The 26,806-nt window shown below is 34.6% G+C and overlaps 1 protein-coding gene across 2 annotated transcripts in view; it reads left to right on the top strand.

Annotated features, from left to right (window-relative positions):
- GABRG1 (gamma-aminobutyric acid type A receptor subunit gamma1) overlaps positions 1-26,806 on the top strand; it is a gene marked incomplete at both ends in the record, with an annotated part of 69,504 nt that overhangs the window by 23,801 nt on the left and 18,897 nt on the right. For both annotated transcript variants that reach the window (XM_079713381.1, XM_079713382.1), the window contains one exon: positions 15,222-15,289. In XM_079713381.1, the coding sequence (XP_079569507.1) occupies positions 15,222-15,289 (68 nt within the window). The remainder of the gene's footprint in view (positions 1-15,221; positions 15,290-26,806) is intronic.

Raw genomic sequence — 26,806 nt, 5'->3', positions numbered from 1 at the left:
CAACGACCAGCAAGCTACAGTGCTGGTCACCCTATGCCAAGCAACTAGCAAGGCAGGAACACAACCCCACCCATTAACAGAGAGGCTACCTAAAAACATAATAAGGCCACAGGCACCGCAAAACACACCACCAGACGTGGACCTGAACACCAGAAAGACAAGATCGAGCCTCAACCACCAGAACACAGGCATTAGTCCCCCCCACCAGGAAGCCTACACAACCTACTGAAACAAACTTAGTCACGGGGGACAGATACCAAAAACAACGGGAACTACGAATCTGCAACCTGCAAAAAGGAGACCCCAAACACAGTAACATAAGCAAAATGAGAAGACAGAAGAACACACACCAGGAGAAGGAGCAAGATAAAAACCTACCAGACCTAACAAATGAAGAGGTAATAGGCAGTCTACCTGAAAAAGAATTCAGAATAATGATAGTAAAGCTGGTCCAAGATTCTATTTCCAAGATCCAAAATCTTGGAAATAGAATAGACAATATGCAAGAAACAGTTAACAAGGACCTAGAAGAACTAAAGATGAATCAAGCATCGATTAAAAACACAATAAATGAAATGAAAAATACTCTAGATGGGATCAATAGCAGAATAACTGAGGCAGAAGAACGGATAAGTCAGGTGGAAGATAAAATAGTGGAAATAACTGATGCAGAGCAAAATAAAGAAAAAAGAATGAAAAGAATAGAGGACAGCCTCAGAGACCTCTGGGACAACATTAAACACACCAACATTCGAATTATAGGGGTTCCAGAAGAAGAAGAGAAAAAGAAAGGGACTGAGAAAATATTTGAAGAGATTATAGTTGAAAACTTCCCTAATATGGGAAAGGAAATAGTTAATCAAGTCCAGGAGGCACAGAGAGTCCCATACAGAATAAATCCAAGGAGAAATACGCCAAGACACCTATTAATCAAACTGTCAAAAATTAAACACAAAGAAATCATATTAAAAGCAGCAAGGGAAAAACAACAAATAACACACAAGGGAATCCCCATCAGGTTAACAGCTGATCTCTCAGCAGAAACTCTACAAGCCAGAAGGGAGTGGCAGGACATAATTAAAGTGATGAAGGAGAGAAACCTGCAACCAAGATTACTCTACCCAGCAAAGATCTCATTCAGATTTGATGGAGAAATTAAAACGTTTACAGACAAGCAAAAGCTGAGAGAGTTCAGCACCACCAAACCAGCTTTACAACAAATGCTAAAGGAACTTCTCTAGGCAAGGAACACAACAGAAGGAATATACCTACAATAATGAACCCAAAGCAATTAAGGAAATGGGAATAGAAACATACATATCAATAATTACCTTAAATGTACATGGACTAAATGCTCCCACCAAAAGACACAGAGTGGTTGAATGGATACAAAAACAAGACCCATATATATGCTGTCTACAAGAGACCCACTTCAGACCTAGAGACACATACAGATTGAAAGTAAGGGGATGGAAAAAGATATTCCATGCAAATGGAAATCAAAAGAAAGCTGGAGTAGCAATTCTTATATCAGACAAAATAGACTTTAAAATAAAGACTATTAGAAGAGACAAAGAAGGACACTACATAACGATAAAGGGATCGATCTAAGAAGAAGATATAACAATTGTAAATATTTATGCACCCAACATAGGAGCACCTCAATACATAAGGCAAATACTAACAGCCATAAAAGGGGAAATCGACAGTAACACAATCATAGTAGGGGACTTTAACACCCCACTTTCACCAATGGACAGATCATCCAAAATGAAAATAAATAAGGAAACACAAGCTTTAAATGATACATTAAACAAGATGGACTTAGTTGATATTTATAGGACATTCCATCCAAAAACAACAGAATACACATTTTTCTCAAGTGCTCATGGAACATTCTCCAGGATAGATCATATCTTGGGTCACAAATGAAGACTTGGTAAATTTAAGAAAATTGAAATTGTATCAAGTATCTTTTCCGACCACAATGCTGTGAGACTAGACATCAATTACAGGAAAAGATCTGTAAAAAATACAAACACATGGAGGCTAAACAATACACTACTCAATAATGAAGTGATCACTGAAGAAATCAAAGAGGAAATTAAAAAATACCTAGAAACAAATGACAATGGAGACACGACGACCCAAAACCTATGGGACACAGCAAAAGCAGTTCTAAGGGGGAAGTTTATAGCAATACAATCCCACCTTAAGAAAAAGGAAACATTTCGAGTAAACAACCTGACCCTGCACCTAAAGCAATTAGAGAAAGAAGAACAAAAAACCCCCAAAGTTAGCAGAAGGAAAGAAATCATAAAGATCAGATCAGAAATAAATGAAAAAGAAATGAAGGAAACAATAGCAAAGATCAACCAAACTAAAAGCTGGTTCTTTGAGAAGATAAACATAATTGACAAACCATTAGCCAGACTCATCAAGAAAAGAAGGGAGAAGACTCAAATCAATAGAATTAGAAATGAAAAAGGAGAAGTAACAACTGACACTGCAGAAATACAAAAGATCATGAGAGATTAGTGTAAGCAACTCTATGCCAATAAAATGGACAACCTGGAAGAAATGGACAAATTCTTAGAAATGCACAACCTACCAAGACTGACTCAGGAAGAAATCGAAAATATGAATAGACCAATCACAAGCACTGAAATTGAAACTGTGATTAAAAATCTTCCAACAAACAAAAGCCCAGGACCAGATGGCTTCACAGGCGAATTCTATCAAACATTTAGAGAAGAGCTAACACCCATCCTTCTCAAACTCTTCCAAACAATATCAGTGGAAGGAACACTCCCAAACTCATTCTACGAGGCGACCATCACCTTGATACCAAAACCAGGCAAGGATGTCACAAAGAAAGAAAACTACAGGCCAATATCACTGATGAACATAGATGCAAAAATCCTCAACAAAATACTAGCAAACAGAATCCAACAGCACATTAAAAGGATCATACACCATGATCAAGTGGGGTTTATTCCAGGAATGCAAGGATTCTTCAATATACGCAAATCAATCAATGTGATACACCATATTAACAAGTTGAAGGAGAAAAACCATATGATCATCTCAATAGATGCAGAGAAAGCTTTCGACAAAATTCAACACCCATTTATGATAAAAACCCTGCAGAAAGTAGGCATAGAGGGAACTTTCCTCAACATAATAAAGGCCATATATGACAAACCCATAGCCAGCATCGTCCTTAATGGTGAAAAACTGAAACCATTTCCACTAAGATCAGGAACAAGACAAGGCTGCCCACTCTCACCACTCTTATTCAACATAGTTTTGGAAGTTTTAGCCACAGCAATCAGAGAAAAAAAGGAAATAAAAGGAATCCAAATTGGAAAAGAAGAAGTAAAGCTGTCACTGTTTGCAGATGACATGATTCTATACATAGAGAATCCTAAAGATGCTACCAGAAAACTACTAGAGCTAATCAATGAGTTTGGTAAAGTAGCAGGATACAAAATTAATGCACAGAAATCTCTGGCATTCCTGTACACTAATGATGAAAAATCTGAAAATGAAATCAAGAAAACACTCCCATTTACCATTGCAACAAAAAGAATAAAATATCTAGGAATAAACCTACCTAAGGAGACAAAAGACCTGTATGCAGAAAATTATAAGACACTGATGAAAGAAATTAAAGATGATACAAGTAGATGGAAAGATATACCATGCTCCTGGATTGGAAGAATCAATATTGTGAAAATGACTCTACTACCCAAAGCAATCTACAGATTCAATGCAATCCCTATCAAACTACCACTGGCATTTTTCACAGAACTAGAACAAAAAATTTCAAAATTTGTTTGGAAAAACAAAAGACCCCGAATAGCCAAAGCAATCTTCAGAACGAAAAACGGAGCTGGAGGAATCAGGCTCCTTGACTTCAGACTATACAACAAAGTTACAGTAATTAAGACTGTGTGGTACTGGCATAAAAACAGAAAGATAGATCAGTGGATCAGGAAAGAAAGCCCAGAGATAAACCCACGCATATATGGCCAACTTGTCTTTGATAAAGGAGGCAGGAATGTACAGTGGAGAAAGGACAGCCTCTTCAATAAGTGGTGCTGGGAAAACTGGACAGGGACATGTAAAAGTATGAGATTAGATCATTCCCTAACACCACACACAAAAATAAGCTCAAAATGGATTAAAGACCTAAATGTAAGGCCAGAAACTATCAAACTCTTAGAGGAAAACATAGGCAGAACACTCTATGACATAAATCACAGCAAGATCCTTTTGGACCCACCTCCTAGAGAAATGGAAATAAAAACAAAGATAAACAAATGGGACCTAATGAAACTTCAAAGCTTTTGCACAGCAAAGGAAACCATAAACAAGACCAAAAGACAACCCTCAGAATGGGAGAAAATATTTGCAAATGAAGCAACTGACAAAGGATTAATCTCCAAAATTTATAAACAGCTCATGCAGCTCAATAGCAAAAAAACAAACAACCCAATCCAAAAATGGGCAGAAGACTTAAATAGGCATTTCTCCAAAGAAGATATACAGACTGCCAACAAACACATGAAAGAATGCTCAACATCATTAATCATTAGAGAAATGCAAATCAAAAGTACAATGAGATATCATCTCACACCAGTCAGAATGGCCATCATCAAGAAATCTAGAAACAATAAATGCTGGAGAGGGTGTGGAGAAAAGGTAACACTCTTGCACTGCTGGTGGGAATGTGAATTGGTACAGCCACTATGGAGAACAGTATGGAGGTTCCTTAAAAAACTAAAAATAGAACTACCATATGACCCAGCAATCCCACTACTAGGCATATACCCTGAGAAAACCATAATTCAAAAAGAGACATGTAACAAAATGTTCATTGCAGCTCTATTCACAATAGCCCGGAGCTGGAAACAACCTAAGTGTCCATCATCAGATGAATGGATAAAGAAGATGTGGCACATATATACAATGGAATATTACTCAGCTATAAAAAGAAACGAAACTGAGCTATTTGTAATGAGGTGGATAGACCTAGAGTCTGTCATACAGAGTGAAGTAAGTCAGAAAGAGAAAGACAAATACCGTATGCTAACACATATATATGGAATTAAAAAAAAAAATGTCATGAAGAACCTAGGGGTAAAACGGGAATAAAGACACAGACCTACTTGAGAATGGACTTGAGGATATGGGGAGGGGGAAGGGTAAGCTGTGACAAAGCGAAAGAGAGGCATGGACATATATACACTACCAAACGTAAGGTAGATAGATAGTGGGAAGCAGCCACCGAGCACAGGGAGATCAGCTCGGTGCTTTGTGACCGCCTGGAGGGGTGGAATGGGGAGGGTGGGAGGGAGGGAGATGCATGAGGGAAGGGATGTGGGAACAGATGTATATGTATGACTGATTCACTTTGTTATAAAGCAGAAACTAATAAATAAATAAATAAATAAATAAAGAACTTATCGTTTGATTTGCTTGATTTAGTTTTAAAATCAGGAATTGGTACTGAAATTTTTCAAAGCCTTTTTCAACATTTCTGGAAATAATTTTGAGTTTTATCCTCTTTAAATCTATTAGTACAGTGTATAGTGTTAATTGAAACAATTTGCATTGTGGACTAAAGCTCTCTTGGTCATGATATATTATAAACTTAATGAGGTATTGGATTCTGCTTGCTAATATATTATTTAGTGTTTTGTATTGGTATTTATAAGTGATATTCATCTTCTATTTTATTTTTGAGTACTGTCTTCATTTGTTTTAGCCATCCTTTTACATATGTTTCATGAAAAGTTATTTTCCTTCATTCTCAAAGGTCTAGCACTTTATCCGGGTGTTAGCATCATCTGACTTTGGGAAGTTTGATAGAATTCCATTATAAATTCATCCAGGTCTTGTGCTTTTTGAAAATAGTTAATCACTTTGATCCCTTTGTTTTCCTAAGAAAATTGGTCTGTTTGTGCTTCCTACTCATTTTTGGTAATCTATATTTGCGTAGGAAAACTATCTCTTTTATTTAGGTTTTCAAGTTTATTTACAAAGAAGTCTTCAAAGTAATTTCTTAGGATTAAAGAAACTTTTTCTGTTTCAATGTTTAGTTCCCATTTGTTATTTCCTATTTTATATTTTGTATTATTACCCCCTATTTTCTGATCAAGAAATTAAGAGAAGTGGATTTTTTCAGAATTTCCATTATTAACAAATGAGCTCTACTGTTTTTCTATTAACTACCTTGTAATTTCTACTTTGTCTTTATTATAACCTTCACTATATTTTATTTTGTTTTGCTTTTTTTTTTTTTGAGTTGGAAATTTAATGATTTATTTTCCCTCTTCAATTTTTCGTGTGTTACTATCTGTATTTCCCTTTTTCTCCTGTAGATTTTGCTTCATAAAGGTAAATGCATTGTTATTTGGTGTATAAATATTTTGTGTTATATCTTCATAAGGACTCTCATGGCTTTAAACATTAAAAAGTTGTTGTTTTTATTGAGATGGTTAAATTGATGCCAATTACTTATCATAAGAAACAGAAATCTGTACTTCCATTTTGCTTGTCATATTTCACTATTATTATTTGACACTCTCTTTTATTTCAATTAATGTCAGCTCCCTGAAGGTAGAAAGCACCCTATCCCTCATTGCTAAAATAATGTCTGAAACATAAATTATGTTCACTTCATATTTACTGAGTGAACTTCTCTGAGTAGAACCTAGCGTGTATAATCTTTTAATTTCATGTGTAAGTATTTTTTTTGTGTGTGTGTGGTTCACGGGCCTCTCATTGTTGTGGCCTCTCCCATTGCGGAGCCCAGGCTCTGGACGCACAGTCTCAGCAGCCATGGCTCACGGGCCCAGCCACTCCACGGCATGTGGGATCTTCCTGGACCGGGGCACGAACCTGAGTCCCCTGTTTTGGCAGGCAGACTCTCAACCACTGCGCCACCAGGGAAGACCCATGTGTAAGTATTTTGACAGTTGTTCTACTTCATGAATTTAGCATTTTACCTAAATTATTTCAGATCGAGATTTGGACTTTCAAATGCTATATACATCTGTGACATCACATCGTTTAATAGATTAAATGAAACATGTCCTAAGTACCTTGATAATTATACCATGCACAGCAGCATTTGTATCTGTGCATCTCAGATTATACACAATGAATTAGTTAATTGTTCACATGATTTGTAGGCATTCCTTTCTGTCCAAAATTTGTGTTAACATCTTTCTTCTTCATAAATTATGAAAACAAATTTAATCAATTTACTGAGGGCTTCTGAAATTAATAACAAATTAACATTAAAAGGCTTTGTAATTCTAGTAAAGCTGAAATTACTTTATGTTGAATTTTCTTTTTTATTTCTTAACAACTTTTCAGGTAGAGTCTACAGCTTTTCAAACAATTTCAGTGATTTAAATAGTTTGATCTAATCTAAAAAATTACTATCCCAATAGATTTAAAGCTATCCCTCTACCAGGATAGATGATAGACATGTGCCACTAGATAGGGACTTGGGGTGAGAAGGGGAGGATCTGCTTTTTTTAATTCCATCTGTCTAATTGTTCTAAGTTTCTAGTGATGGGAACATGCAGGAGATATGAGGAGTTAACTGGGTGCAGTTTGAAACTTTTGTCTTCTTAGTTTTTATTTCTTTTTGGGTTAACACCAAATGGCCCTTGGTACACTTGGAGAGGCAAACATATAAATAGTGAGGGTAGGAGTGTAGGAATAGAGTAGAAATGCTTTATGTTATTGTTCATAGGCATTTTATAGTGTTCAATTCCTTGACCTGGGGAATCTAGAGGCTTCTCTATACCTTCCACCTGCCTTAGCTACTTTCATCAACAATCTAGTATGGAGATACGTACTGCTGGTGGCCAAAAAACTGGTAAGATGCCTCTGGTCCAGTTATCTTCCTTTGATGTGAATTGTACCCACAAGAAAATAAAATATCCTAGACATTCTAAAGAGTGGGTGTGCAGATACTCCATTGTTTCTCTTTCTTTAAATCTCCTCTCCAACTTTCTTTTCCCTTGATCAGGTGTAGGAGTGGGAGCACATTGCTAAGTCTGCTGTCTAAAGAGACATTAAACTACAGAATAAGAGATCAGTCTTTCATTCTCCTAAGAAGAAATTCCAAATAATTAAATTTACATATATTTAATATATATTATATATATTAATAACAGTCATACATTTGTGAGTATTGAATACTTGAAATTGGTTATTGACTATTGAGTACTAGAAATGTGGCTAGTATAGCTAAATTTCAATTAAATTTAATTAATTTCTATTTAGATATAAGTAGTAATATGTACTGTGCAGAGTAGCATTTTATCTGTTCATCTCAGAGTATACATAATAAATGACTTAAGTCTCTTCAAAAAGTGATGTTGGGAAAGCTGGACAGCTACATGTAAATCAATGAAATTTGAACACTCCCTCATACCATATACAAAAATAAACTCAAAATGGCTTAAAGACCTAAATATAAGACATGACAACATAAAACTCTTAGAAAAGAACATAGGCAAAACATTCTCTGACATAAATTGTAGTAATATTTTCTTAGATCAGTGTCCTGAGGAAAAATAAATAAAATCAAAAATAAACAAATGGAACCTAATTAAACTCAAAAGCTTTTGCACAGTAAAGGAAATCACCAACAAAACAAAAAGACAGCTTATGGGATGGGAGAAAATATTTGCAAACGATGCTACCAACAAGGAGTTAATATCTAAAATATACAAACAGCACATACAACTCAATATTGAAAAAACAAACAACCCAATCAAAAAATGGGCAGAATATCTATATAGACATTTCTCCAAAGAAGACATACAGATGGCCAAGAGGCAGATGAAAAGATGCTCATATCACTAATTATTAGAGAAATGCAAATCAAAACCACAATGAGGTATCACGTCACACTTGTCAGAATGGTTATCATCAAAAAGTCTACAAATAATAAATGCTGGAGAAGGTGTGGAGAAAAGGGATCTCTTGTATACTGTTGTTGGGAATGCAAATTGGTGCCTCCACTATGGAAAACAGTATGGAAGTTCCTTAAAAAAATAAAAATAGAGCTACCATATGATCCAGCAATCCCACTCCCTGGCAAATACTCAGAAAAAACAAAAACCTAATTCAAAAAGATACATGTGCCCCAGTGTTCACAGCAGCACTATTTATAATAGCCAAGACATAGATACAACCCAAGTGCCCATCAACAGATCAGTTAAAGAAGATAAGTTATATATATATATATATCTATATCTATCTATCTATATATATGATATATATACATATATGTAATATATATAAATATATATATATAAAGGAATATTACTCAGCCATAAAAAGGAACAAAATATTGCCATTTGCAGCAACATGGATGGACCTAGAGAATATTATACTTAGTGAAGTATGTAAGACAGAGAAAGACAAATACTATGTGATATCACTTATATGTGGAATCTAAAAAATAATACAAAGACTCTATATACAAAACAGAAAAAGACTCACAGGCATAGAAAACAAACTTATGGTTACCAAAGGGGAGAGAGAGGGGAGGAGGGACAAATTAGGAGTATGGGATTAACAGATACAAAATACTATACATAAAATGCATAAAATAGATAAGCAACAAGGTCTTACTATATAGCACAGGGAATTGTAATCAATATCTTGTAATAATCTGTAATGGAATATAATCAGAAAAAAATAACTGAATCACTATGCTGAACACCTGAAACTAACACAATAGTATAAATAAAATATACTTCAATAAAAAAATTGAAAACAAACAAATATGAATAATTATTAAAGTGATCTTTGAAGGTATTCCTTTCTGTCCAAATTTATGTTAGTATCTTTTCTAGATGTCTGTGTTAGTATCTACTAGCTAAGGTATTAGCACAGTCTCAAGTATCTATTTATCCATATCTACCTTTTCTTCCATGTGTATCCAAGTGTCTGTTTGTCCATATGTAACCTGGGGAAGGAGATGGAAAATGTTAGTTGACATTCCTTGCTAGTAAGGCCTGGGAAGAAGTATCTGGACCCAAATATGACATCTTTGTGTTGAGACCCCTGCTGTCTGTTCTAGGGCAATAAGACATATTAGTCATAGTTCTTTCAAAATCTGTATAACTGCAATATCCAGATCAGTGGGACTATTTCGTTTTTAATACCATTTAGGGGCAGTAAGAAAAGACCATTAATCTTATTTTCCAGGATTAGAGTTTTTGACTGACTTAAATTAATTTTAATATCCAAAGTGACCAAAAAGCTACATATTATGCTAAAGATATCTTAGACTATTGGAATACAGCATGGTTAAAAATAAGTATGAAGAAAATATTTTTAAAATTCATTTTAGTTTATGTCTTCTGACTGATAACCAATTCCCCACCCAGAGTGAGCTCTCTTCAATTTTGCCTTAACTACCTGGAAACTCGATGTTGAGCTCACTGTTTTTTTCTTTCCTTCTCTTTTCTTTCCTCTTTGTATTTTCTAGATTACTAAGTTGCCTGGAATGTCTATTTCTATATACTCATTTCCACTAGGTGTTTATTTATATTCTGGTGAGATACTTAAAGCAAAGTACTTAGAAGTCACAGCACAGAAAGGGGCCTTGCAAAAATAATTCAGTGTCATCTTTACCTGTCTTCCCTCTATCAAAAATGTAATTTGCTGTGGCAGTACATGCTTTTCTCAGTCATTGTTGTACTATCACAAAAAACAGATCTTTGATCTCTGTGTGTATTGATGAATTAAACATAGTGTGTCCACTTTCTAAACATCATTTAATAAGCTTGGAGTAGCAATTTTCTTTTAGTTTCATTTTTCTACTTTTGAATTGTAGTATGGTGTTTTCCTTTTTAAATATCACTAAAATCCTGCAATTGGACAAACCTTCTACTGAGAAAATCATAAAGCCAAGAAAGTACTTACTCAATTACTAAAAATCCTGTATTTTAAGTGATTTCACCCAAAAGTATTGTTCATAGCATGAATCAATGAAAGCAGTAATAAGTCATTATTAAGGAACAATTACAGATTTCTGTTGTTTTCCTTTTTATATTTTGAAGCATATAAGCACTAGCTGTAGTTTCAAAATTAATCTGAAATATTTTAATTCACTTTCAGGTTTATTCTACTTCGTGTTTTGGGGATGAAGTTTAAAGGATTGGATCAAATGATAGCACATCAAAGTTATAAAATGATATACATAATAACTCAAAAAATGCTCATAGTTTGCAAATATATGTTCATTGTGTAATTTATTGAATATGTTCTATGAATAGCAACGTTCTACGCTGGAATTACTGATGTAATATATCTTTTGTCCCATCTCAGAAGAACTTGATGTATGTGCATCATGAAATATCTCAGTGTGGCTCAAGCCCTAATGCCAGAGTTAATATTTTTGTAACATACATATATTTGCCTTATAGTTAGCTAAGGAAACGTTGATATCAAGGAACCAGGACAGATCACTCATATCTACATCTTTCTCTACTGTAAAATGTGAAAAGTATGTCCTGTAAATAAAAATGTCCTCAAGAATATTACTCAGCCATAAAAAGAAACAAAAATGAGTTATTTGTAGTGAGGTGGATGAAACTAGAGTCTGTCATACAGAGTGAAGTAAGTCAGAAAAACAAATACCGTATGCTAACACATATATATGGAATCTAAAAAAACAAACAAACAAAAACAAATGGCTCTGGAGAACCTAGGGGCAGAACAGGAATAAAGACGCAGACGTAGAGAATGGAGTTGAGGACATGGGGAGGGGGAAAGGTGAGCTGGGATGAAGTGAGAGAGTGGCATGGACTTATATATACTACCAAATGTAAAATAGATAGCTAGTGGGAAGCAGCCACATAACACAGGGAGATTAGCTCAGTGCTTTGTGGATAGGGAGGGTGGGAGGGAGATGCAAGATGGAGGAGATATGGGGATATATATATATGTATAGCTGATTCACTTTGTTATAAAGCAGAAACTAACACATCACTGTGAAGCAATTATACTCCAATAAAGATGTTAAAAAAATCATTTAGTTCTTATCATAAGCAGTGTTCAGACCCAAGTATCATGCAATAGAGAGCAGGCACTCAGTTTTTGTTGATTTATCAGATGAACTGAAAAAATCTAATCAGACAAGACTGATACATTGCACTTAATTGCTTATAACTGTTAATACATATACTAAATGAAACTAATAAACCTATTGTTATTAATTGACTTTCATAAAAACCACTCTGTAATTCTAGTTATAATTAGCTTAATTATATGATATTTATTGGTTACAATTCATAGCTAGTCAAACATAAATGGCAAATGATTAAAGCAACTCATCTCAGAAGTCATCAGCTTAGGTTAAGCTATATAACCTTCTATAAGTCATAGAACCTACTTTTAGTTAAGAAATCTAATTGTTGGCTACTAGATCGAATTACATTGTCATGTATCATGTAAATCTAGAAACCTATAGTTTTTCATACTAAAACTGTTTCTAACAAATCCCATTTATTTTTCTAGCTAAGAAAATATGTATGGGCTTCCCTGGTGGCGCAGTGGTTGAGAGTCCGCCTGCTGATGCAGGGGACACGGGTTCGTACCCCGATCCAGGAAGATCCTACATGCCGCGGAGCGGCTGGGCCTGTGAGCCATGGCCGCTGAGCCTGCGCGTCTGGAGCCTGTGCTCCGCAGCGGAAGAGGCCACAACAGTGAGAGGCCCGCATACCGCAAAAAAAAAAAAAAAAGAAAAAAAGGAAAATATGTATGTCATGTAATAAAATATTTGCTTGAGGTAAAACAAACTAAATAAATACTGTATGTTTTTCTAAGTGTAGGTCTTTTTATAATTTCAAAGATTAAAAATAAATATGGTTTTAAAATAATACAGGCACTGTTTTCCAAAATGCCTCAAGTTTTCCATGGAAGCTTACCAGCCTGGAAGCTCTGACAGACTAAAAGTTACTAAGATAGGGAGACTTGAGACAGGATAGGGACTCAGACAGGCAGATTCAGCTATGTACTAGAGGAGGGGGTTCATCCTGCGAGGTCTAATATAGTGCCTGCATTGTAAGAGTGGTAAGTACTGGGCCAGAAAGGGAAATCACATAAACTTATCCAGAAAGGAAAACTGAGTATACAGTACTGGAAACATGCTTACTTTAGCATAGAAACTTTCAGGGTACAAGGTGGTTTTTCTGCTTTATTTTATTTGCATTATCTCTATGTAAATCTCCATGAGATCTATGACAGATTTTCTTCTCACAATGTCTTTTTCCCTTCTAGTCTTCTTTATGAAACCTTTATATGCATTCCTCAACAAGTATTTGCTGAATCAGTAAATGAGCCCTTTATGCCTTATATGGCAGGGGGGTAGGGAGTAAAAAGAAACTATGTGAAAATGTTTTTCATAGTGAACAAAAAAATCTCATGAGTGTAAATTATCATCACTATGGTAAATCTCATTATAGCAAGCCAAAAATACCTGACAAAGGTTCAAAGCCCAAATCACAATCAAATATGCACTATTGCACATATTAGTTAATCATATCATTAGATTAACATTTAAAAGGCTGACCTGTGCTGCACATTTTCATAGAATATAAGAATACAGCATATACCATTTAAACACTAACTTGGAAAACAAAAATGGTTATGTACAAAACACAACAGATGAAGTCCACAGGGATGGCTGTACAATATACTCTGAGAATTAGATGAAAATACACCTTTCACTGGAACCAGCTATAAACAACCCAAAGGAATTTTGTTAACAAGAGAGGAATGAGGTGTGAACAAATTTAATGAAGCTCCTCACAAGAATCAGACCTGGATATAGACTCTTCAGATCTATCACCTCCTTTAATCATCATAACTATGCTTCAAGCTCCAGTGTATGCCAGAACTAGCTTATACTGGCTCACAATAACCACTCATTATATATTTACCCGATTCTGTATTCAGTGACTTCACACTGGTGTCTTTAAATCATTCACTGTGGGAGTATTTACAACATTGAAATCAGCAAAAGGTACAAATCTGGGCTTTTTTTCTCCCAGTCCAAGAGCAAGTTTTTTAACATTTGGTAGCACATCATGATATGCACGAAGTAGGATAATATAACAATGTTTAGGCTCTAAAATCCATCTAATCCTAAAATTCTATGACTATTGCAGAGCAAATTACCTAGCATTTTTAACTGAATAAACTTCCTTAGTTTTAATGGATGATTTAGACAGTTTTAGGCTGTAAACTGGGAGGCTTTTAGTCAAAAATGGTAATTTTTAGTTACATAATTTATTTGTAAAATGAAAAGGTTGTTGTGTTTATATAATGGGCCATGCTTCCTCATTTAATAATGAGAATGTTTTATTACTGAAAGTGTAAAATAGTAATAGTTGTTAAGATTTATTTAAATAAGATTTATTTAAGACAACCTATGATTATATCTTTGACCATTCTTTTTCTTTTTTTAACATCTTTATTGGAGTATAATTGCTTTACAATGGAGTGTTAGTTTCTGCTTTATAACAAAGTGAATCAGCTATACATATACATATATCCTCATATTTCCTCCCTCTCCCACCCCTCTAGGTGGTCAATAAAGCACAGAACTGATCTCCCTGTGCTATGCAACTGCTTCCCACTAGCTATCTATTTTACATTTGGTAGTATATATAAGTCCATGCCACTCTCTCACTTCGTCCCAGCTTACCCTTCCCCCTCCCCATGTCCTCAACTCTATTCTCTATGTCTACATCTTTATTCCTGCCCTGCCCCTAGGTTCTCCAGAACCATTTGTTTTTGTTTTTGTTTTTTTAGATTCCACATATATGTGTTAGCATATGGTATTTGTTTTTCTCTTTCTGACTTACTTCACTCTGTATGACAGACTCTAAGTCCATCCACCTCACTATGAGTACCTCAATTTCATTTCTTTTTATGGCTGAGTAATATTCCATTGTATATATGTGCCACATCTTCTTTATCCATTCATCTGTTGATGGACACTTAGGCTGCTTCCATGTCCTGGCTACTGTAAATAGAGATGCAGTGAACACTGTGGTACCTGACTCTTTCTGAATTATGGTTTTCTCAGGGTATATGCCCAGTAGTGGGATTGCTGGGTCATATGGTAGTTCTGTTTTCAGTTGACCATTCTTTATATTGGTATTTTGCAGTGAGGCCCACAGTAATTGAAACTGATGTTTACGTAAACAGCATTGGACCAGTTGATCCCATAAATATGGTGAGTAATGAATATTAAAAATAGTTACCTGGCATAGAGTTCTGGAGTATATATATATACCACAATAATAGAAAGAATACGTGAATAATTTCTGATAACTAATTCTGAATGAGTTCAGGGCAACAGGTGCAATTAGTGATTTGTTGGTTGTGCATAGGCTGACTCCAAGGTATAGAGATGATTTTGCAGGTGGTAGAGTCATTTTTTGAGATAGAGAATATAGCCATATGTGCCCTCAGATGCTGAAGGCACATTCAGGAGGAACTGTCCAGTAATGATTTGGATTTTAATTTCCAGGAAGAAGTTAGGACTGGAAATAGATGTAAATTGGGGAAGGAAGAGGGACTAGCAGCATAAAATATAGCTTAAAGCCTCAAGAAATGATCCAAGGAAGATGCAGATTAAGAGGAACACAGATCTGAGAATCAGATAGTACTTATAATGAGGTCAATTCATGTAAAATACAGGTGGAAGAAAGAGAAATGCAGAAAAGGGACATACTCAGAAAAGTCAAAGGGTAGGAGAAGAACCAGGGAGAAGATGATATTGTATAATCTCAGGAAGAAAAGAGAATGGAAAAGAAGGAACTAATAATCCGTTGTCAACATACATGAGAATCCAGTGATAAATGCAATAAATCGGGCCCACTGGTGTTGGTTATATGGTACTGGTTATCTCTGTTAGGTGAAATTCAGTGGAAAAGTGAAAGAAAGAAAAGAATAACAGCTGAATCGTACGTCTCTCCTCCATCCTCAAAATTGGTCTCCTATCCAACTTCTTGTCACAGAGCTAGAAATATGGGTTCTGCAGTGATAGACATGCAATCATGTGTGGATTTCAAGGTGATGGTGAGTAAGTGGGAATGCAGGTTAATTTTATTAACTACTATTTTGAGAAACTTGACTTAGAAGAGAATGAGATAAGTGTTTGGCAGCAGAGAAGGAAGAAAGAGTAAAAGAGAAATATGAGCAAGAGAGAATATGACAAAATGTCAAGGAAAGGTCATTTAGGATGGAAAATGGAAAAGTTTGTAACTATGCTTTATCTCTTATACACTGAATAAATAGTTTTCATTACCAATTGAAAGACATAATTAATAATTCCAATATAACCCACAGACATTATTTAAAACAGGTTGAAAATGTGCTGCTCCAAACCCTAATGATCCCATTTCTGTGAGTCAAACTACTTGGTCCCATTCAATGAGCTCAATCATGTGTTATGTTCATCTCCTCTGATTTGGTCACCTGTGTTACTCTCTCAGGCTGCTGTAACAAAGTGCCAGAGACTGCTGGCTCAAACAACAGACATTTCAGATGTTTATGTCTCCAGTTCTTAAGGACAGAAGTCCAAATCAAGGCGTCAGCAACTTTGCTTTCTTCTCAGGCCTTTCTCCTTGGTTTGCAGATGGCCACCTTCTCACTGTGTCATCACATGGGCTTTCTTCAGTGCATGTGTTTCCCTGGTGCTCTTTGTGTTTCCCTGGTGCTCTTTGTGTATCCAAATTTTCCCTTCTATAAAGACAGCAGTCAGATTGGATTTGGGTCCACCCTAAAGACCTCATTTTAACTTAATCATCTATTTAAAGGCCCTATCTTCAAGTACAGTCACATTCTGAGGTACTGGGGGTTAGGGCTTCAACATATGAATTTTGGGAGGACACCATTTAGCCCATAACACCATGCAAAGATAATTCTCTAACACTTTGATGATTTTTCTCCCTAACTTCATTTATTCATTATTACAACAAATTGTCTCTTTATTACTGATTTTAACCACTTTATGCCTGAATAACCATTATTATATACTTGTCTGTGTCTGCTTATTCTTATAGTATTACAGTCATGCTCAGTTTTTCTCTTACTCAATATGATGTTCACATGATTGTAATTAAGTTTCACAGTTGCCTATGTTGATTACTGTACTGACAGCATTTTGGCCACACCATAATGGACATCTTTGTTGCCTTAGTGCAAATGAATATGAACTGGCTTGGGATAAGTTGAATTTGAGAGTCTGAAAATAGGAGCCAACTGTCAGGAGAAAGGGCTGGAGCAAATATTTATCAGGGATTAGCTAAACCTCTGAGGAATTGGAAAAACAGTGTTAAAGTAAAGAGAGAAGGAAAAAGAAGCAAATATCAGACCTTGAGGAACATATATTGGGTTGGCCAAAATGTTCATTTGTTTTTTCCTGTAAGATGGCTCTGGTAGCTCTTAGTTGTCTTTAATTTAATTTGAAACAATTTTGTTAGATTGTATTGCGACAGCTGTCATATCATCATGCATTAAAAAAAAAACTTACCAAATTGATGAATTTTTGTGTAGCCATTTTAATACTGAAGGTGGAAGAAAAAAGCAACATTTTTGGCATATTATGCTTTATTACTTCAAGAAAGGTAAAAATGCAACTGAAATGCAAAAAAAGATTTGTGCAGTGTATGGAGAAGGTGCTGTGACTGATCAAACCTGTCAAAAGTGGTTTGTGAAGTTTCGTGCTGGAGATTTCTCTCTGGACAATGCCCCACGGTAGGGTAGACCAGTTGAAGTTGATAGGGATCAAATCAAGACAGTCATTGAGAACAATCAACATTATAACACATGAGAGATAGCCGACATACTCAAAATATCCAAATTAAGCATTGAAAATCATTTGCATCAGCTTGGTTATGTTAATCACTTTGATGTTTGGGTTCCACATAAGTTAAGTGAAAAAAACCTTCTTGACCATATTTCTGCGTGTGATTCTCTACAGAAACGTAATGAAAACATTCCGTTTTTAAAACAAATTGTTGCAGGTGATGAAAAGTGGATACTGTACAATAATGTGGAATGGAAGAAATGGTGGGGCAAGTGAAATGAACCACCACCAACCACACCAAAGACTGGTCTTCATCCAAAGAAGGTGATGTTGTGTATATGGTGGGATTGGAAGGGAGTCCTCTGTTATGAGCTCCTTCTGGAAAACCAGACAATTAATTCCAACAAGTACTGCTCCCAATTAGATCAACTGAAAGCAGCAGTTGACGAAAAGCATCAGAATTAGTCAACAGAAAATGCATAATCTTCCATCAGGATGACACAAGACCACATGTTTCTTTGATGACCAGGCAAAAACTGTTACAGCTGGGCTGGGAAGTTCTGATTCTTCTTCCGTATTTACCAGAGACTGAACCTTCAGATTTCCATTTATTTCGGTCTTTACAAAATTCTAGAAAAAATTTCAATTCCCTGGAAGACTGTAAAAGGTACCTGGAACAGTTCTTTGCTCAAAAAGATTAAAAGTTTTGGGAAGATGGAATTATGAAGTTGCCTGAAAAATGGCAGAATGTAGTGGAACAAAAGGGTGAATACGTTGTTCAATAAAGTTCTTGGTGAAAATGAAAAATGTGCCTTTTATTTTTATTTAAAAAACCAAAGGCACTTTTCGGCCAACCCAATATATTTAAGGACCTGAAAGATGAAATTGAGGTAGTAAATTAAACAGCATAGCTGGCAAGAAAATGAAGATAAAGCAAGGGAAGAGAAAGTTTCAAAGAGTGTTTTAGCATTACTTCTACCCCAAACAAATTTGTATACAACCTCTTGGTTTTTGTAAAGATAAAACATTCTATATACCTGTGTGTATTGATTTAACATTATGCAAATATAAGATTTCATAAAGTAATGCCTTACTAAAATGTTAATTTTCTCTTTAAAAAAATCATAAAATATTCAGTCTCTAATTAATCAATACTTAGATAAGCCCATTTGGGCATGTGGAAGTCTAAATTTTCCTGCATTGTATATGTTTTATTTGGGGCTTTTGTTTTCAATTTGAATGAATTCATTAAAGAAAAATGAGGTCATTAAAGAAGAAATAGAATTCAAGACTGAATTAGTATTCCAGAAATATTTTGACAAGAATGGCTAACAAGAGACTTCTATGATGACCTTCCTATATAAAAGTTTCATGGTATTAAATATTTAGTTTTCCCAGTAGGGCAAATTGCACACTTGTAACCTCGGACAGTGATAGTTTTTTAAACAAGCTAATTAAATGAAATTACTCTTAAAATTAGTGATACTAAAGCACATATAAGAAAAATAACTGTGGAATATTTGATAGTGTTTATTAAAAGAGAAGCATTGTCATACTAGGGATTAAGGAACAGTTTACATAGAAGACTATTTTAACTAAACCATGCAGGAAAATTAGAATTCAGTTATTATAAAATGAACAAAATTGCTTTGGCTGTGAGTGTAATAAAGCAAGCAGACTTGAGTGTAATTAAGCAAGCAAGTGTTTTTTCCCTCTTTACACATACAACTTAAGTTACTGATAAGGAACAAAATTAATACATAGGTTTAATGTTTTTATTTTTTCAAATGAGGCAAAATTTTGTTTGATGCAAAATGGTTGTTTCATTTTAAGCTTGCTACATAGAATAGTATCTGTAGATTACTGATAAGACCTAAAGCAATATCATTCTACAATAGGATATGTCTTTCTTTTCTTTTCTTTTTAAATCCAGGGTTAATGGCTTCAATCCTGGTGTCACTGTCAAAAAATAGATATTTAATAATTGCATGTTGAAAGAATGAATAAATCAGTCAATAAATAGATCGTTCTTATAATTTCTATTTTGAGAATTTAAGTGCAAAGTGAAAAACAGATGCACTAATGAAGATTGAAAAGTTAACTTGGAAAGAGGCTGTTCAACTATGCATCTCTAATTAAAACTATAATTGTAAACAGAACAGAAATATACAATCAAAACTGAAGGCAAAAAATGTTAATAGAGGTTATTAGACTGGAATTAAAGTATTTTAACCTTTTAATTTTTCAGGTTTTGAGGAGATTATGTATTTTCACTCTTTCAAGTAAATGTCTCAGGATAATTAAACAATTGCACTTATCCTTTGGTAGCAAATACAACGTTCAAGGGTTATAGTGATTCTCTAAATCAAGTCAAAATCAATGAAAGCTCCAGAGAATCCAAGGTGATATTATAGGTATACAACACAAGGGGAGTAAGTAGAAAACAGTTATAATTGAAAATTCCAGGTATAATTTGGACATGGGTTTACTCATAGGAACTGGTACACCATTATATAGTCCAATATTTAAGAGATTATCAATATACGCATTTTGAAAGTGTCAGACCAGAGAGAAAAAAACAGCTATAAAAAACTGTTCAAGAACAAGATCCCATTTCATGTCTGTAGAACTTAAGTTTATATCTTCCTAACTGTCAGGGTCAGAGGTCACATGGTCTTAAAATATGCTTCCAAAGCTGACTAGATTCTTCCAGCATGAAATTGCGATTGGTTTTGGTAATGGAGACAGGGCTGACGAATGAAAACACAAGTTATGAGGAAGGCAACTTAGAAAGGAGCCAGGTCACAAGCTGGGCTAGACTCTAAAGTAACTACCTGCTGGAGATGACAATGCTGGGGAGAGCAGTACACAGATAGGATTAAATTAATTTAGCAAAAGACAAGTTGTTTTCTTTCTGTCCAGTATAGAAATATTTAACAATAAGGCCCCTTTTCAGACTCTTTTTACCAGAAAAGGAAAATTCAACTGCTCCCTATAAAAGAAAAAATATTCTTTAAAAGCGTAGATGGAACTACGAAAGTTATAAACACTAATCATTATTGTATGGAAATACAGTATGGGATATAAGAGATTTTCCCAGAAACCAAATTTTATTCCATCATTCAAATGGAATGGCCAACCATTGAATGTGTGTATAGGGGGTGAGGTATAGTTAAATAATCTATTGGAGAATGGTGAGAAATGAAGTTTAATATTTTTTTATTTTCCCTTATTTTATCAGACTTGTTTTTGACAATAAACTCCCTAGACATATAACTTGGGTTTAAACATTTAGATATATTGAGAAAGATGGTGCTCAGAGAGAATTTTTTTCTCCATGAACTTCTTGCAAGGAGCACATTTCTTCAGCATGGTTCATACAATAGGTGCTAATGTTCATAGGTTCATCTTTCCATCTCTCTTTGTCTCTGTCTCTGCCTTTCTCTCTCTCTCTCTCTTCCCTCTCATTCCTCTTCTTCCTTTTCTCTCTTTTTTGTTCCTGCTGCTTCCAGATTTAAGGAAATAAAGCCTCAAGCATACCTTCTACATATCAAATTAACTGTGTTTTTTCCTCTTACTATATTAACAGGAAACTGTCACTCCTTGCCAGCTATATTATTTTTAGGAATTATGAAACAGCAAACACATTAAGTTTATTTGTTTGGTTTGTACAATATTTTAAGGTTTGTTGCCATAGTTTTAATTTCTTTTCTTTTGCATATTATGCTAAGATTTATTGTTTTCATTAAATACTCTAAAATCTATCTCTTTTCACAGGCTTTATTTTAAAATAATATAGAATTTAGGTAAGTTTTGATTTAACACTAGCAGAGATAAAATTAAAAATTATAAATAAATATTATTTTCAACTCTGTACTTCTTTGATCCAGAATGCTCACTTGCCCCATGAATAGGAAGTTAAAACTCTTAGAATAAAGAAATTAAAATAACCTCTGAACCTCCAAAAATTAGTAAAATAATTTTACTATTTCTTAAGTTGAAAAAAACACATTTAAATTTTTATTTTATGGTGTTATTTGTCTTTTATTTATGTAAGACTTGTATTGTGAAAGTTAGTACATTGGCTACTAAGTTAGAATATATATGGCCTCTTTCCTTTGGAGAAGTATAAAACCTAGTGGGGAAGATGTATAAAAACTAACATATTAGATCGATACAGAAGAGGAAGGGCCAGGAAAGTTCTGTGTATGAACCCATACATATTTTAAGTTGCAAATGGTGACCCTATGCTATTTTATTTCTAAAAATCTTTCATTAATATAGGATTTTTTCCTTATTATAAAAGAAATACATGGAACTTCCCTGGTGGCACAGTGATTAAGAATCTGCCTGCCAATGCTGGGGACACGGGTTCGAGCCCTGGTCCGGGAAGATCCCACATGCCGCAGAGCAACTAAGCCCGTGTGCCACAACTACTGAGCCTGCGCTCTAGAGCCTGCGAGCCACAACTACTGAAGCCCGTGCGCCTAGAGCCCGCGTTCCACAACAAGAGAAGCCACTGCAATGAGAAGCCCGCCCACCACAACAAAGAGTAGCCCCCGCTCACTGAAACTAGAGAAAGCCCGCGCACAGCAACGGAGACCCAATGCAGCCAATAGATAAATTAATTAATTTTAAAAAAAGGAAGTACACGACCAATATTGGAAAATTATAAATTCCATTTAGGCAAAAGAAAAAATTAATATTTTAGATTATGATTATCCAGTGGTCACTACTGTTAACTACCATTTTAATAACTTCATGTAGATAGTTTTCCCAAATGTTATACTATTAATATTATACATATTTTTATAACATTGTGTCTTTTGACTTATTATATCATGACTGATATTCCACTTAACTACTTTTTAAAAATATCATTAAATGTTGCATGATATTAGGGGATGTATTTGTACCATAATCTATCTAGTAATCCATTATCTAACATCTTGGTCAGATTTTGGAGGTGTCTATATTGAATTGTTTTTTAATGATCTGCCTCCCAGGTTAGTTACAATTTTGAGTCCTTCATGAATTAGTAGATAGAGAATGTTGTAGAATGGGCCTGTACTGCTTGGTAGTTCTGGCTTCAGGCTAGGATTAGGGGGAAAGTTCTGCCAGAATAAGGACCTAATCATACATGTGATTAAAAGGTAGGTAGCCTTGCTTCCTGCCTAGCTGATTCAAGGCACTATTTCATTTGTCAAACGTTATAGATGATATAACCATATCTTATGAGTATACATTTTTCACCTCTTTGTTTAAAATCAAATTATATGAGTTATATGGTACCTACCAAGGGCTTTCAATGATAAACTCAAAGTTATTAGGCAACCACTTTGATTGCTTCACTTCTTACTAGAAAATTTATTTACACTAGGAGAATGACAAACATAAATACATTGCTAATAATACTCTTTTAAAAAAAAGAAAAACAATGAACATCTAAGAAAAAGCAGTTTAGCACATATGGTGATAATTAACTTGGCCTAAAATAACTTCAGAGGGATAATATTTCACCATTTTTGAAGATTACATTTAAAATTCTGTTGAGGTACATTTATTAGTTGAATGTTAAAGTTTTCTTAAATACACACACACATAAGCACATGTTGTCATACAGTGTTTATATATAGAAATTTTATTTAAAGAGATGACAGGTTATACTGTACAGTTTGAGGAATTCTGTACAAATCTCATCTATGGATTTCTCTCTCTCTCTCTCTCTAACTCTCTTTATTTCTTTTACTTTTACCTTTTTTTTGGTCAGAAACCTAGTTATTGGATAGAAATGCCTTGCGGAAGTGATAGAATTTTAAGTTGAAATTTTCCAAACTTTTAGAAATCCAAACTGCATTTAAGAAAAAGGCAGTTTTTCAGTATTGCTTTGTGAGGTTCTGATTCAGTAATCTGGGATGGGGACCTAGAATCAGAATTTTGAAAATGCTCTTTGGGGACTTCTGGTCAACCAGTTTTGGCAGCCACTGGCTTGAGCCATTTTCAACTATAAATTGAGCAGGAATTAGGTGGGATTAAATTAAAATAACAAAGATGCCTATAGAGCAGAAGTATTTTTATGAGAATAGGTCACTGGACAACACCATGTCCATTGTAGCCTTTATTTTTGTTTATGTTTAGAACAAGATCACCAAACCTTAGAGATGGGAAAGATCAGAACGATAATTTCACATAGTGCCCTGATTTTTCCAGGGAGAGAGAGTAAAGGACATAGTCAGCACCCTACTCTAAGAAGTCACATAACTGGGACTCTGACGTGATTTCCTGGCTCCACCCAACCAGTAATTCTTCAGATTACATCATAACGCCTCACTACACACACTAACTACAACACAGTTTTGATGTATTAGTATTAATCATTATTTATCTGAAAAGTATTTACAATTATGTATACAATTAAAGACAATGCCCTACCTCCTACTCAGTTGTGTTATTTTTATATATGTTTCAGCCCAAAGGCTTTAAATAATGCACTAAAGTTTTAGGTTTTAGCTTGGCAATGAATTTGAACTCACATCAGTTACCCTGCAGTTTAATTAAAATCTGAAATAGAGAAAGCTTGTTAAATGTCTCCACTTTTAACATCTTGCTATAGTGGAAATCATGACAAATCTCCATAATGGAAATTGTGCAAATCCTGCCACAGGCTTTGGCTTATCTGGGTAAAGCACTCAGCTTTGTGATATGCACAACTTGATCTAAACTACCGAAGTAAACATCAGAAGCCAGCACTTCCAATAATACTATGAAAAATGTCATCCTAGTAGCATACTGATATGTCAGAAAATCCTCTGATTCTATTTTTGTGTTAGGATTTGAACTTTTAACAAAGAGTGGACCACAAAATTAACTTACATTTTAGAGATAAAGATCTCTCTTTAATGTTAGTAGTCAGCTGTGTGTGAAAGTCAGTTCAGGTAAATACAACTTCTGTCATGAAGTCTTTCTTAATTTCCCATAGCTGAAAATGATCTCTATTGTTTCTATTTCTGTTTAACTCTATCCCCCCTAAGCATTATTAATTTCCAATTTTATTATTTATATATTCATAACAGGAAGTCTTCATGTTCATCTTTGTAAACCAAGAACAATACAGAGGTAACTTGGACACTGAAAAATATTTGTTAAAAAGTTAAGTGATGAATGAACATGGTGTTATGTACCTTTGGAAATCTAAATTTAGAGACATAAAAATAGAACCCAAAGGGTTGATAACTGACCTCAGGATTTATGTCTGCTTTTGTAATATCTCTCAATGTACTGCTGACTGATTTCAATGATTTAAGTACATGACATAACCTCCTTCCTTATTTCTTTTTCATTTGAAAAAAATAGAATAACACCAAGTTATTTTACTTATTTTGTGATAGTTCCAAGACGTTGGTGCTTTTACAATAATTGAGCAAAGTGGGGCAGAATTCTGTGAACTTTTATCACTAAAGCTATTTGTGCTGGGGATTAACTACACTTGTACCTTTTCTCTACATGTTTATAGCCTTAGTATCTGGTTTACTGCTAACCATTGGCCCATCATATTTTGGCCATGTGAATAGATACTTTAGGGAGAGATTAATGCCAAGGTGCTAAGATCAGATCAGGGTCAACCCAACTTCATGATGTAATTATGCACCTAAATTAATTATTTAGGTCTGTACTTTGAGTGATGCTAATTCCATTAAAAAAAAAGGTATTGAATTAACCAGTGCATTTAAATGTTAGACACAGCACATAACTGCAAATCTGACAGTGAAGTAGAAGAATGCACTACATGAACTTTCATCAGTTATGATTTGACTGATTGAGTTAGAAATCAAGATGGCTCACTTCTTCACCTTTATTCACTAATGCTATTTTCTGGGCTAACTTGCAAGGGGGCAAAGTTTCATAATGTACGTTGGATCTCAAATGTTAAATGCACTGTTCCTCATCTCAAAATGTTTATCCTAGAAGCTATTCTTCAACAAGCTACTTGTTCTCAGTGAATGGAAGTTCCTTTTCATGTTTGTTTTGCTTATTTATTATGCAGGTAATTATAACCTCTAAATAGAAACATGAAGTACAAGAACACAGTTTGATTATTTTCTTGAAATTACACTAATACAAATGAGCAAACAAAATTGGATTTTTCACTTATGTATAAAATGGCACAGACTTTAATAACTTTTCATCTCAATGAGGCATTTATTAAGGGTTAGTAATTTAAAAGAGCTTGGAAGTATTAGCCTTTGCAAAAAGTTTAGGAAGGGTGGATAATCAAGACATGCTCTGTATCTTTCTTTTCTTGAACATAGATTGAGGGACTTGTGAGCAGAAAAAAACTTCACACTTTCCCAAAAATCTCTGCTTGGAAGAATTTGGCCCTTTGGAAGTTATAACTCTTCCAGCAGTGATTAGCACATTTATAAACAGGTGTGCTAAAGAAGATCCTGCCAGCTGCTAAGCAGGATTCACAGATGCTTGCTATATCCCAGCCCTATATAAGTTACTTCTCAAGTGCAATCTTTAATGCCCTGTTAGTCAGGAACACTGAAGTCAAGTATACCTACTAAGTAGCTTGAGGTTTCCTCTACCAACCAATGTTGGATCTTTGCCAAGCCATAAACCTGGTTGGTATGTTAGCTTCTTCCTTTATCTTAAGCAGTTTCTGCTGTTCAATCCCATACAAAAGCACCGTGTAATTCTGGTATAGAATGTTGTTTAAATGGCAACCAAGACTATGTGAAGAGGGGGTCATGATGCAATGTTTTTGTGTACAGGGACCTCATTTCTTCACATGTATGCAAAACAGTGAATGACACACTGTAGATGTTAAATATATGAATGATCACTAACTACATTATTATATGGGACAAATTATCCATAATAATTTATCTATGCATATTAGTCACTTTATAAAATGTACATTTCATACTCAATTAC

The sequence above is a fragment of the Hyperoodon ampullatus genome, assembly GCF_949752795.1.
Source record: "Hyperoodon ampullatus genome assembly, chromosome: 1".
Lineage (NCBI taxonomy): Eukaryota > Metazoa > Chordata > Mammalia > Artiodactyla > Ziphiidae > Hyperoodon > Hyperoodon ampullatus.
The sequence above is the reverse complement of the archived record's forward strand: the minus strand, read 5'-3'. Positions and strand labels throughout refer to the sequence as shown.